At 32.7% G+C, this 15,576-nt stretch overlaps 1 protein-coding gene across 1 annotated transcript; it reads left to right on the top strand.

The window, feature by feature from the left end:
• Window positions 1–4,893: 4,893 nt before the first annotated feature.
• On the top strand, window positions 4,894–6,294 carry LOC139894061 (BTB/POZ and TAZ domain-containing protein 1-like). Its single transcript, XM_071877256.1, has 4 exons — window positions 4,894–5,111; window positions 5,205–5,338; window positions 5,457–5,760; window positions 5,971–6,294. Exons 1-4 carry the CDS (start codon window positions 4,989–4,991, stop codon window positions 6,292–6,294), a joined length of 885 nt encoding a protein of 294 aa, XP_071733357.1. The 5' UTR covers window positions 4,894–4,988.
• Window positions 6,295–15,576: the final 9,282 nt, after the last annotated feature.

The following is a 15,576-nucleotide window of genomic DNA, read 5'->3' as shown; positions in this document are numbered from 1 at the left end:
TTCCTTATAATCTTGAGATTCTTTCATTTATGGATAGTTCATTTCTTCAAGATGTTGATGGATTTTAATTACTTTCAACATTGAATGTATGAAAAATCAAAACATCCTCAAATAATGACTTTTATATTTTACGTACATTTTGACTCGCGTTTTTGATGCACGTCGAAAATGCGTGTTCCTGTCTTGCGTTTTCTTCACGTGTTTTCAAGGGGCGTTTTCGATGCGGGTTTTCGAAGCACGTTTTCGAAGCACATTTTCGCTAGGGTTTTCGGCGGGCGTTTTTCGCCCGAGTTTTTGTCGCGCGTTTCCGAAGCGCGTTTTTGAAGAGCGTCGAAAACACATGTTTTCGACGGATATTTTTTTTCCCGAGCGTTTTCAACTCCCATTTTTTAAGCATGTTTGCGCATCGAAAAATCGCGTTTTTGGCATGCGTTTTCGAGGCGCACATTTTCGACGGGCGTTTTCGATTCGCATTTTTGGCGCGCGTTTTCTTTTCGCATTTCTGAGGCGCGTCGGAAACGCGCGTTTTCATCTGGTGTTTTCGCCGCGCAATTTTGTTTCATGTTTTCGACGCGCGTTTCCCGATTCGCGTTTTCGGCTTGTGGCGAAAACGAGCGATTTTTACTTGCATTTTCGACGCGCGTAATCGATTCGTGTTTTCGGCTCGCGTTTTCTTTTGCATTTTCGATTCGCGAACTGAAAATAGCAAACCGAAAAGTCTGGAAATGAAAAAGAAGATTGAAAACGTAAATTTTTTTGTATAAATTTTTCATAATTTTATAAAAATGAAATTTAATTTCATTCCATGTCAATAAAATTAAAGTCTTTCTCATTGCATAGAATTTATCAATTCCAATTTCATTGACACAATTCGTTTCTTTCCAAAATATTATTCCAATCAAATAGGAATCTAACAATAGTCATAAGCGCTAAGGTTAAAAAGTATTTTATTTATTTATAATAAGCGTATTAAACAACGTCGGCAATTAATTTTTATATAATACTAGTGAAATGACTCGTGAAACCACATGTACGTTTAAACGAAACAATTTAATTATATGTTATAGGTATTAAGTGAATGTAAATACTAAAGTCATTTAGTTTAATGAACCGTGAAACCAAGGATTCCGACTAAAAAACTTGTCGTTGTTTTTACGAACATACTGATATACTTAATTTGGTCAGAATAAATGAACTACATTTCGAATTTTCATCAAAATTACTATTTTCTTTGTTATAAAAGCCAACATTAGAACATTTTATTGAGACATGTATTTCACATACATATGTAACGTAATTAATCTCGTAAAGAGAACACATATTTAATAATAATAATAATAATAATAATAATAATAATAATAACAATAATAATTAAATTTATAATTAAATTTAATAAAGTTTGCTTTAAAATGAGTATTGTTATATTTTTAATAAGTAATTTTATGAGCCCGTGCGTTGCACGACACTTGTATAAATTAGTATACGATTACGTTAGTATTGATACAAGCCAAATGTACAATAAAATTATAATAAAAAAACCATTTGTCACCGATAACATTTCTATCGAATGTATTACTATCAAAAGCATTATATACAATAACGTTAGTATTGCACACACTTTATATAATGTATGATAACATGAGTATGATGTATTGAAAATATTAGAATCGTAAACGTTAGTATTAAATACAATTACAATACAACAATCAGTTGTTCTCATTCAATGTTGTAAAGTTTTTTGAATATAGAGTGATAAGTTTATGAGCCCGCCCGTTAAAATACGTATCGTAAATGTCAAAAAGTTGATATACTTTAAAATTTATTTAAATATCATATTTGTATTTAGTATAGATATTTGATTGTTTATTTAAATTAAGTTATATACCTAATTTTATTTAAAGTTTATTCATTTATTTTCTATACATTTCACACACATTTGTGTTATGGAGTATAATTATGCTCAAATATAATATTATATATTAGAGTGCAGATCTTGTTTACTACCTTTTATGTGTATATCTGTTAATAGCTGATAATAATATTGTCATATTTAATATTTAAGTAATTGTATTGTACTTAAAATTTAGAATATAATTAAATAATATTAACTTTTATATTTATATTTATATTATTTTATTTATTTATTTAATTTAAACTATAATTTTTATTTTATATTTTTGTTAATAATATTTCTATTGCATACATGTGAAGTTCTAATTCCTACCCAGTGCGTGGTCATTGCCATACTATTTTTTCGGGTTCTTCTATTTTATATTTATATTATTTTATTTTTATAATTTAATATTTAAAGTAATTGTATTTTATTTAAAATATGAATAGTTTTCTTAATTAAGAAAATCAATTAAATAGATGGGAAGAACAATAGAATGACACGTGTCAAAAATAATGGAGGAGTTGACACGTTAACATAATGCCACATGCTTTATATAATGTATAGATAGATAGATAATTATTAATAACTAGTGAAATGACTCGTGGAATCACGAGGTTTGTTTAAACGAAACAGTTTAATGATATGTCTTAGGTATTACGTTAATGTAGACATTAAAGGTATTTACTTTAATGACCCGTGGAACCACGGATTTCGATTAAGAAACTTCTCGTTGTTTTTACAAATATATTAATGTACTTAATTTAGTCATGATAAATGAACTACATTTATTTTCCCACCATTCTCTTCCAATTTTCAATACAATTATTATTTTATTTGTCATAAAAGCATACATTACAACCTTTTATCGAGACATTATTTCGCATAAATATGTAACATAAATAATCTCGTAAAGAGAACCTGTATTTGAATAATAATAATATAACAATTATAGCTATAGTTATAGTTATAGTTATAGTTATAGTTATAATTATAATAATAAAGTTTGCTTACAAATGAAGTATTTATATTTTTAATAATAATTATTAGTAATAACAAATACCTCTTGAAATTGTTTAAAAAATTAAAATACAGTTATTATATACAGATTGTACAATATGCTTCAAAGTTTGTACATGTGTTCATAAGGTATTCTGTAAAAGATTGTACAATTTGTTACAAAGTTTGTACATATGATCATAAGAGTGTATTATCATAAGGCTGTACATAATGCTTCAAATATTGTACATATGATCATGAGATGTTTTATTATAAGAGTGTACATAATGCTTCAAATATTGTACATATAGTTATGGAGGTGTTTTATCATAAGGTTGTACATAATGCTTCATGTATTATACAATTGATATGTTAATATTATTATTAAATATAATTAATTATTTTAATAACACCATTATGCGAGTCTTATAAATTTTCTCTTTATTTTTGAATTTTGTTTAAGCTTGAATAATCCTTATTTGTGACATTATCATTATAGAGATTTATTAGATACTATAGATAGATTTTTAGTAAATAATTATATTTTAATTCTAAATTAATTAAGATTAATGACATTATTCATATTTTTATAAATGACAAGTTTGAGCAAAATGAAGAGTTAAATTGTGAAATGATGACATTATCATTTTAGAGATTTAATAGAAGTTATAGATAACAAATGACTCTTGAAAATTTTTCAAAAATTAAAATAAAATTATTATATGAAGTTTTTGTACAATATGCTTCAAAATTTGTACATGTGTTCGTGAGGTGTTTTGTAAAAGATTGTACAATTTGTTTTAAAGTTGGTATATGGTCATGAGGGTGTTTTATTATAAGGTTGTACATAATGCTTCGAATATTGTACATATGATTATGAGGGTGTTTTATTATAAAGTTGTACATAATACTTTAAATATTTTACATAAGGTCATGGAGTTTTTTATTATAGGGTTAAGGCTACTCAAGGTTCATATACTTTTCGTTTTGTCCCGATATAGTCCATATACCCAAAAAAATACTATTATAGTTCATAAACTTTTAAAAAGTGTATCGATGTAGTCCATAGGTAACTTGTTACCGGTTTTACAGGTCACATTTTGTTTACATCGATACACTTTTGAAAGTTTATGGCCTACATCGATACACTTTTTAAAAGTATGTGAACTACATTAGTACTTTTTTGGGGTATATGGACTACATCGGGACAAAAAAAAATGTATACTTTTTTGAAGATCAACGGTTTAAAATCGATCAACCTATTTATCAGGTCAGTGGACTACATCGACACACTTTTTAAAAGTTTATGCACTATAATAGTAATTTTTTGGGTATATGGACTACATCGGGACAAAATGAAAAGTATATGAACCATGAGTAGCCTTAACCCTTTATTATAAGGGTGGTACATAATGCTTTATATATTATATAATTAACATGTTAATATTTTTATTAGATACAAATTAATTATTTTAATCACATTATTACGGGGACTTAATTTTGTTTATTTATTTTTGTATTTTTTAAGTTTGAATAATATTTATTTATAAAATTATTATTTTAAAGATTTATATGATAATATAGAAATATATAGATATATAGATTGATACTTAACTTATTACTACTTCCGTCTCATTCCAATAGGCCATTATTCTATTTTGGGCTGTCCCATTCTGATAGTTCACTTCCATAAATAGAAAGAAAAGAAGATATTTCATTGGTGGATCTGGAGAGAGAAGATATTTCATTGGTGGAGAAATGAAGTTAGTGGGATTTCCTAAAACTGTGTGTTTTTTGTCTGTGTACTATTGGAATGAGACGGAGGGTGTATTAAACAAAGTCGACATTTGATTACGTATTTGGCTAGAGACACGCGCGAGTAAGTGCGCGTAGGTCATTAAATTATGTATGTATGATCGATCGTGTAACACTCTTTTTGGAACACATCGCCTATAAATAAAGGTACAAATATGGTAATCGAAATACAGAGTAGTATACAACGCTTAACTGTTTCTACAAAATTTACTTAACTAACACCATTTCCGGCAACTTTAATACTATATATATTTTCCGGCGAGCGGAATTTATACCCCAAATAATGTGTAGAAGTCAAATATCATCTCGAAATCACGAATCCGATCATGTATCCACCGAATCGGTTGAGATTATATACATTTTAACATCACGTGGCCGTAAAATTCCGGCGCACGCTCAAATTCTGGTAAATAATTAACAATAAAAAATAATGCTATTGCAAATCCTTTCGTCTTTTTGAGATGGACTACTAATTATTAAATAATTTGTGCAATTTCAGTCGAAAGCCTCTCCGGTGTTGGAAAGCATTATTCATACGCCGATGAATAAACGGAGCTCCGAGAACACAATTCGGATTCTCGGTGTTCCTTGTGAAGCTGTTGAGGCGTTTGTTCAATTCCTGTATACGATCAGGTCAGTTACGAAATTAAACACGTGCGAATGAACACGTGATTTAATTCGTGATTATTTTAATTAATTCAATAATGAAATTAATTGTCTGACCACTCGAAGTTTGTTACAACTGCCGCAGATGCAGCGAGGAGGAAATGGAGAGTTTTGGAATTCATCTGTTGGCGTTAGCACATGTTTATTTGGTGCCAACGTTGAAGATGAAATGTACAAAGTTTTTGATCCGACGGCTGACAATTGAGAACGTGGTTGATGATCTACAGCTTGCTAGACTCTGCGATGCACCTGATCTTTACCTGAAATGTATGAAACTGATTTCTAACAGATTTAAATCCGTTAAGGAAACTGAAGGATGGAAGTTTCTTCACAATAATGATCCGTTTCTCGAACTCGAAATTCTCAAGTTCATCGATGAAACTGAATCGGTGCGTATAGATTGTGTTTATCTTGAAAATGAAAATACTGCCCGTTTGGTTCACGGAATTCAATGGGATTTCGGCGGAATTGAAATTGAAATTCGACACGCGTTGTGTCTACATTCAATTCTAATTCCGCTGGAATCCTATTGGATTTCTTGAGCCAAAAGGGTAGTCCATATTGATATTGATTGAATTGAATCTCATATAAATGTGCAGAGGAGAAAGAGTACAAGGAAGCATCTGCAAGAACAAAGTTTATATTTCCAATTAAGTGAGGCAATGGATTGTTTAGAGCACATTTGTACGGAAGGTTGTACAAGTGTAGGACCATATGACAAGGTATCTAGTAAGAACAGAGCACCTTGTAGCAAATTTTCGATATGTGAAGGTCTTCAACGCTCAATTCGACATTTTGCAAAGTGTAAGAAGAGAGTTAATGGTGGTTGTGTTCGGTGTAAACGTTTGTGGCAGCTCTTTAAACTCCATTCGTCGATCTGTGAATTGCCCGAATCGACTTGTAAAGTTCCCTTGTGCAGGTAAAATTTTTTCCCTTTTGCGTTTCGAAATAGATTATATGATTAGTGCGTTTTAAATCACTAGTAGTATTAGTAATAGTAAAGTAATTGCTTTGTCTAAACTGGTTATTGTGTTTTAGAATTAGTATTAGTATTATCTATTTATGGAATGCAATATATCCCAATAAGAGTTTTTTTTGAAAGGCAAACTCACACACCCACATAATACTAACACAAATATATACGCCACGAAATGTCCTAAGCAGGACTCGAACCCTCAACCTCAAGGTTGTAAGGGTGACCTTATACCGCCAAGCCATTGGCTCTTTGGTATCCCAATAAGAGTTGAATCTTATATTTTATTTTTTTTGAACGCAAACTTGCATCAGTGTATCATTTATTTCAACGACACTCATCATTTGCACACACGCGTTCGGGAGGAACCCGATCCTTTAACCATCTCGAGGGGTAGGTGGATCGGGTTTGAATCCTGAATGGATCCAGGAGAAAACCCCGGGGTCAATCTGGATATCCATATTTTAGGCAGATTAATTAATAGGATGGACAGAGCGAGACTCGAACCCATGACCTAACCCCCGGCCCTAACACACAAGGTGAAGGGGATGCCGTTGAAGCAATGCTTCATTGGCAGAGTTGAATCTTATATAATACGGAGTAAGTATTATGATTATGATCGAAATATGGGATTTGCTGATTTTAATTTTGGAAATTCTATGTGTTTAGGCACTTGAAAACAAAAGGGAAACAAATGAGAAACAAGAAGGAAGAAGAAAGATGGGAATTACTAGTGAGAAAAGTGGTTGCAGTGAAAACTATATCTTCATTATTTTTACACAAAAGGAAATTAGAACAAGAACAACAACAATCACCAAGGTCAATTAGAGAAGCTATAAATCATCATGTCAGTGTAGTGTCTTAAAGAACCAACACAAGATATGACCTAGTATTTGCTCTTTTGATATTATCACAGTAAGTATTGCCATCGTAAAAAAAAAAAAAAAAAACGTGATAATTTGATTAGACAGCGTTCATCTACGTAAGTGTATTCATACTCTCTAGATACTGTGAGCAATCTTCTCAATTTACTTGTTTAGTGTAGCTTATTTAATGGGGTTTTACCCAATGATTAAATTGGATTAGATAGATTTATTTTTTATTAGATTGATTGGTTTATTAGAAAAAGTGTAAAGTTAGCTTTTTGACGGTTTGTATTGCTCTTGTGTTTTGTTTTTGGGTGGTTGGTATGAGTGGTTACTGTGTGGGGTGAGTTAAAAAGTTCTTTGGAAAGGAGAGTTTTGTAATTGAGAAAAAGTTGGACTTTTCAATGTTAAAATAACGATTGTGAGTTTTTTTTTTTAAGATTATTTATTCAAGAATACGACTTGGAGCAAGAAATGTTTAAAATGTTTCTAATTTTTCGATGTTGTAAAAATGTTAGATTTCAAGGTTCAATGTAGCCAAGTAGATTTGACTGACAAATGCACAAACTATTGGGCTCTTAAGAAGTATTCATCTAGATAGGTCAAGATTAAAGAAAAAATTATGACCTTGGTCCCTGTGGTTTACCCATATATTAGACGGGTGATTCCTGTACCCCCCTTTTTTTTTTTTTATTTTTTTTTTTTTTTGAAAAGCAATATATATTAAATCTCAGAAAAAATTCCACAAGTACATTGTAGTTCTCACGAGTACATAGCGTAAAGATACTGAGCTAGAATCCTACACTATTATACTAAACTCACAATCGAATTATAAAAAAACGTGTGGATTATGTAGCCAATCATGCCATTCTATCTTTATCTCTTTGCAACGTTTCGCGATCCAATCATAGCTCATTACTTGTATCTCACTAAGCGCATTCGGAGGAGACCAAAAAGATTTTTTGAAGACCATTTGATTCCGATTTTTCCAAATAAGGTAGCAACTCGTCCATTTAACCGCTTTCCAAATTTTGCTACCCAATTCGGAACATTGAAGAGGACAAAAACCGCTAAGAAGATTCCCATAAGTTAGGTTGACCGAACCAAATCCCCACCAAGAAAAGACCTTTCGCCAAATATTCTCGACATGTTTGCACTCAAGAAGTGAATGTTTGACCGATTCAATATCTTCATCACACAATGGACACCGAACCGAATCAAGATCAATACCCCGTTTGTCAAGCTCAATTAACACGGGAATTCTTTCCCGCTTAGCCCTCCAAACGAAGACACCCACTTTTTTTGGGACAAGATTATTTTTCATCGTTGCTATAGAATTTGCACTCGCCCGCGAAGGATAAATTTTTTCCATTAAAACTTTTGTTAGTTTTTTTGTAGAAAAATTCCCACTTCCATTTAGATTCCAAAACCAAGAGTCTTCCTTTTCCGGGTTCATTACCAAGGATGCTAACAAAGTCTCCAAATCTTGTAGTTCACCTCTTGTTCGACCCGTGACCATGCGTATCCAATCCCATTTGAAGTTTGGTTTACCTTCAAGCCATGTTACTCGATCCGCCACTTTTGCACTAGGCTTTGATTCAAGTCGCACCAACCTATTGAAAATCTCCTTAAGCGGTTTGTCCTTAATCCAAATATCATCCCAAAAGTTTGTGTTGCTTCCATTCCCGATCACCCTTGTAAAGGATTTAGAAAATTCCACACCAAGGCTATCGATCTCGAGACCTGCTTTAACAATATTACTCCACGGAGTGTTAGCAATAGAAGGTAACATAATCCCGCCCGAGTTTAGAGACCCCGAAACCCCATAAATGCTTTTGATAACATTAACCCACAAGGAAGTGGCTTCGGTATTAAACCTCCACCACCACTTGCCAATTAATGCAAGATTTTTACAATTTAGGGAACCCAAATTAAGCCCACCATCTGCCCAAGGACGAATGACATCATCCCATTTAACCCACGAGATTTTAGCCTCGTCACCCGACCCACCCCAAAAGAATTTACGTCTTACACACTCGAGTTTTTTAAGCACGGTAGGCGGGGCACGGAAGATCGAGAAGTAATACAACGGGATACTATTAAGAACCGAGCTCACGAGAGTCAAACGTCCACCGAAAGACATCGCACGCGCTTTCCAATCCGATAACCTTTTTTCAAATTTATCCACAACCGGCTTCCAACTAGAAATTTTCTTCATATTCGCACCGATTGGTAGCCCGAGATAGGTAGAGGGGAAGGATCCCATCTTACATCCGAAAATATGTGCCATCTCCTCAACTTCGTTCTTGTCGACGCCTACCCCGAAAAGATTGCTTTTGTTATAATTAACCTTAAGACCGGAACTAAGTTCGAAGCATTTCAAGAGTTTAATAAGACTTTCGATATTCTCAAAACTCCAAGTGCCAAAAAAATGGTATCATCCGCATACTGCAAATGTGAAATAGGAATCCTATCTTTGCCAATTTCCACCCCCCGATAAAGATTATTAACTACCGCCGATTTCGTGAGCCAATTAAGACCTTCAGCCGCTATAATGAAGAGAAAGGGTGATAAAGGGTCACCTTGTCGAACATCCCGATCTAATTTGAATTCCTTCGTTGGAGAGCCATTCACAAGAACCGAGATAGAAGCCGATTTGAGACAAGAGGCAATCCAGGTTCTCCATTTGAGTCCAAAACCCATTATAGTCATCATTTCATCCAAAAACTCCCAATTAAGACTATCAAAAGCCTTCTCAAAATCCACCTTGAACATCATACTTTTCATACGCTTACTCTTAAGATATTCAAGCGATTCGTTCGCGACTAGAACCCCATCAATGATATTCCTCCCTTTGATGAAAGCACTTTGCTCAAAGCCCACAAGATTTGGGATCACCCTTTTAAGTCAAAGTGAAAGAATTTTGGCAATTAATTTATAAAAACCACCAATTAAACTAATAGGTCGATACTCGCTTAAGCTCACCGGATCAAGTTTTTTTGGAATAAGAGTGATAAAAGAGGAATTACATGTAATGACCTGGAATTTTCCGACCAAATTATATTAATGAGATTAATATTTACATAAATTAAACCACCAACATGATAAGCAATCCAAATTGTTGAGACTTGTGTTTTTGAAAAGAGTTTTACACAACGTTTGACCGTCCAATATGACCGATGATATCACGAACTATATAACATACGATAATTATACGTTTGTGTATATATATGTATTTATATATATTTAACATAATCTAAGGATGGTTTAACATCTCATTGTGTACTAATGACAATGAGTTATAAGTATATTTTGAAACTACTAACTTAAGTTTTCAAAACGATAACTATACGTAACATTCTTTGATATATATACTTATAATCTATAATGCTTATACATGTATCGTATATATAATGTATTTAATTACTTTTTAAGGACTTAAATACATAAAACAATATAAGTATATTCACAAAAGATAGCTATATTTGAATTCTCGTTCCGTTTCCTCAAGATTTCTATACGTATATCTAGGGTATATGTACCCGTATCATACCCAGCTTCTATACGTATTTACTATTGGTATATACACATTAAATCAACATCCTAATCAACATTATTACTGCCCTAGATATGAGGTAACTAGAATTTGTCAAGTAGTATGAATTATTAGTAAGAAAACAAAATTAGAAATCCTTTTTTTTTTTTATAAACTAAAAACGTTTTTATAAATGAACACCATTTCTTCACTCCATTTTCTTATACCTACACCCTCATTTATCTCTCAAAATACTCCTAACTTCATACTTAATCATCTCCAAGCATTTTCCCCATCATTTAGCTTCAATTACAAGCCTTAAACACCATAAGAAAACTCTTTCAAGAACATATCAAAATAACCACCCATTTGAAGAAGTTTACTTCCAACCTTTTGATCTAACTCCACCACTCTTTGATTTCAAGATTATTTCTTATCTTTTGCAGTAACTTTGTCCAAGTAACTTGAGGTAGTAACCTTGTTCATAATCTTATTCAATTCATATTCATATAGCTATCTTATTTTGTGGTATAAAATTTTAACAACAAGAACATAGTTTGAATGATTTCAAACTTGTTCGCAAACTAAATAGATAATTCTAACTTGACTTTTAAAACACTTCAAGACCTGTAATATATCATAATGATATGCTAACCTAACAAGATATAACTTGGTTTTACAAAGAACATCTTAAAAACTGAATCTACGTCGTCGGAGTGCAACCGGGGGCTGTTTTGGGTTGGATAATTAAAAACCATCTTGAACTTTGAATTGGAAGTTCATGTTCTGGAAAAATGATATTTCTTATGAATATGTTAACACATAAAAATTTCATGGTTTAACTCAAAGTGTAAGTATTTTTAGAAAAATGATCATTAAATGTTGTTTTTATGATGGAAAATAATCACTTTTATAAGTTTCACCAAAGTTTGACCTATAACCTATGATTTCGAATACAAACTAAGGTATTTTCATTTCATATTCTTAAAATTTGACTCGTTCCAAGGAAGTGGCAAGTTAACCCAACAAAAACGGAGTTGTAATGAAGAAACTACGACTAAAACAAGATTGGGTATCCGAAGCTAGTTTAGCTACGAAAATATTTGGAGAAAAAGTAAATTAATCATATCTTTTCTAATTAATATGATATTTTATATATAATTACTTATGATTTGATTTTATATATTTCAGGACCACCCGTAAACAACACGAGAAGATTAATCATAAGACCTCATGATTGTACGCAACACGTCATTTGACAACACGGTACTTTATGTACGCAACACGTCATTTGACAACATGGTACCGTGGGTCGAGATTAATTCTGATCAATACGAATACGATGGGGTCTTTATTTATTTTATTTAAGCAAATAATTGTGGACCACTAACATCGGACTGCTAACTACGGACTAAGAAAATATTAAAAGTATATATATATGTAACGATTACTTAAAAAGAAAATATGTTGATATATTATATATATGGTTAGGTTCGTGATATCTATCGGAGACCAAGTCGAATTAAATACCTTCAAGGCAAAAGTGAGTTTCATTTGCTCCCTTTTTAATTGCTTTTGCAATATATATTTTTGGGCTGAGAATACATGCGCTGCTTTTATAAATGTTTACAAAATAGACACAAGTACTTAAAAATATATTCTACGTTGAGTTGTACCACTGGCATATTTCCCTGTAGCTTGGTAACTACTATTTACATGGGTATTGTAAACGCAAATCCTGTTGATAGATCTATCGGGCCTGACAACCCCAACCGGACTGGACGACCAGTATTCAACGGTTGCACAGTACTTCGTTTTGGTGACTACACTTGGTACGGTGTAGTGAGATTTCATAATAAAGGGAATATGCGACGTTGATTAAATGTTAAGTATGGTTACCAAGTACTCAACCACTTAGAATGCTTTACATACACTTGCGAGTGTATTATGTTTATGATTATGAAATCTTGTGGTCTATTAACATATTGAAATGATTGTTATGATAAACCTATGAACTCACCAACCTTTTGGTTGACACTTTAAAGCATGTTTATTCTCAGGTACGAATTAAGTCTTCCACTGTGCATTTGCTCAATATAAGGACATTACTTGGAGCCGATCATCGCAATGGGACCAAATGTTGATGACTTCGTCCAGGTGGATTAGGACGGGTCCTTTCAGTTGGTATCAGAGCGGTGGTCGTAGCGAACCAGGTCTTGCATTAGTGTGTCTAACTAGTAGTTGTTAGGATGCATTAATGAGTATGGACTTCGACCGTGTCTACATGTCAAAAGTTTTGCTTATCATTTCTAGTCGGAAATCATCTGCTTATCATCCTTAGGAAATTACCTGCTTATCATTCATAAGTCTAGACATGTTTTACTACATTTACTGCATTGATAGTGTATAGACGAATTCTTATCTTAGCATATCTGTTATTGCGAACTTTGACTGATATCTTTTCAAAGATTCTCCGTAATTTACGGGATTTTGGTATTATATATACATATGTAAATTATGTATTGAAGAGTACCAAATCTAACTCCTATAATCTATTCCATACCAAAAATTCATTTTCCCCATTATACAAGATGGATTCCGCATCTAGTTCGAATTCTTCAGATTCCGACAGTTATGCCGATATGGATTTCCATGGCTCCGAAAGCAGCGTCACCGGAATGGATCAACCAATTTCCCATCATCTATTCTGGATGAATTGGGGATGGGTTCGTAATATACTAAGTCACTGGAGACAAGAATAAGGTGATCCATTCCATCCACCAAATTGCCCTCTTGGCGATGAACCTGAAGCACTTACCGGCGAACCTATTCGAAACACCATTTTCTCTCTCATTTCTAGAGTATCTCATCACGATTATATACTATCCCATATTACAAATCTTGTTCATTCACTCGCTCCAACCGCCAATCATCCCGGTGTACTAGCAGAAGTTAACGAACTTCGCGCTCGCGTGACGGCTTTGGAGAACATGGTGCGAAGGTTGCAAACACCAGCATCAGCACCAGCAGCATAATCAGCACCACCATCAATAACATCAACAATACCATCATCACCACTAACAAACAACATCCGCATCACACGTCTAAACATCATAATCTGTCCCACAAACATCAACATCATACGCACCATAGATACCAAGGAGTACCAACAATAATGAACGATGAAGTATTGATCCATAACTTCATTGATATTCTGCGAAGAATATGTGGTTTCAAAAAGTTTTAGAGATTTCTTATTCTAGCTCAAACTGAAAAGCAAATGAGATTAATATCATATTAACTCATTAAATTCATGATTTCATCTGAAGAAAATATATATGTATATATGTTTTCATAAAGATTGTAATTAAAAGTTCTTTTGTATAAAATATTAATGGTGAATTTTTTTTTTAACGGGTAGGTAATACCCGAGGAATAATTAGATTTCATCCTAATAAGTTACATTGTACATTCGTCGAAGCTGATTCAACAGTCATTTACTATCCTACTTACAACCACCGATATACGTATCCGTTCACCGCAGAATAACCATTTTCATTCAATTTCATATTTGGATTTTGACTTCCCAGAATCCAACAAGTGGCATATGAAGAAAACATATGGCAAAATAAAATCTGTTAGAAACAAACAAATTAACTATGAAAAATTTTGTTAAGAATCCACGCTAACTGTTCCAGCTAACTCTTCCTAGCTAACTGATTACATTTTATTTATCGCAGTTTATTTATCGTAATTTAATTATCGCACTTTTATTTATCGTCATTTAATTTCTGTAATTATTTTACGCACTTTAAATATCGGGACACGTATACAATGTTTTGACATATCATATCGACGCATCTATATATATTATTTGGAATCACCATAGACACTCTATATGCAGTAATGATCGAGTTCTCTATACAGGGTTGAGGTTGATTCTACAATAATATATATAGTTTGAGTTGTGATCGAGTCTGAGAGGTATACGGGTCACGACACGTATTAATTAATTCGTATATTATATATTAAACTATATATGAATTATTGGACTGTTACTGTGGACTATCGATTGTGGACTAATGACATTGGACAATTAAAATGAATTAAAATATTGATTATAACATATGAAACTAAACATTTCTTCAAGATTGCCACTTTATTTCATCTTAAACCTCATTGTATCTCGACGATTACAATCAGTGTTCAAATCTATCATGATTCTTAAAAACACCTCAATCGAGAGGATAAACCAACCGCACTTCATCTACGGAAGAAAAGATTGATGCATATAGTTATGCACCTGAAAAACCCTCGGAAACTGAGTAAACGTTTTACACGTATCTGTTCTAGTTCCTTTGACATTGTTATTACCGAAGATCGTTTTGCAATCCCTTTCCAAAGTAGCTAATTTTGTCACAGCTCCAGCAAGTCAACTCTGACTTTTCATCTGAAACAACTTTATTATAACCGCGATATATATGCGTACTCTTTATTGTTACTGGGGAACCTTTTATATTTCACAATATTACCATCAGCGATTAATCATTCTAAAAACACAATTCTCCTGAAACTACCTCGGTTTGATAACCAATGACCCAGATCAGTTAACTTTGAAAATGCTGACGAAGCAGCATGTTGTAGATGATCTTAATGGCCAAAAGTTTGATGATAAAGAAAGGAGTGTTAGGAACGCTCGATAGAAAATTTAGTACCGAAAAGCGGATTATGTGAAACTATGAAGAAAGCCGTGGACAAATCACAAAGAATAAGTTTGCCTTCAAAGAATCCAAATGATTCTGTGCCTGCTGAAATCGTTAGCAAACATCTT

Source organism: Rutidosis leptorrhynchoides, chromosome 2, assembly GCF_046630445.1.
Source record: "Rutidosis leptorrhynchoides isolate AG116_Rl617_1_P2 chromosome 2, CSIRO_AGI_Rlap_v1, whole genome shotgun sequence".
NCBI lineage: Eukaryota > Viridiplantae > Streptophyta > Magnoliopsida > Asterales > Asteraceae > Rutidosis > Rutidosis leptorrhynchoides.
Note: the sequence above shows the minus strand (reverse complement) of the source record. Positions and strands in the feature narration are given on the sequence as shown.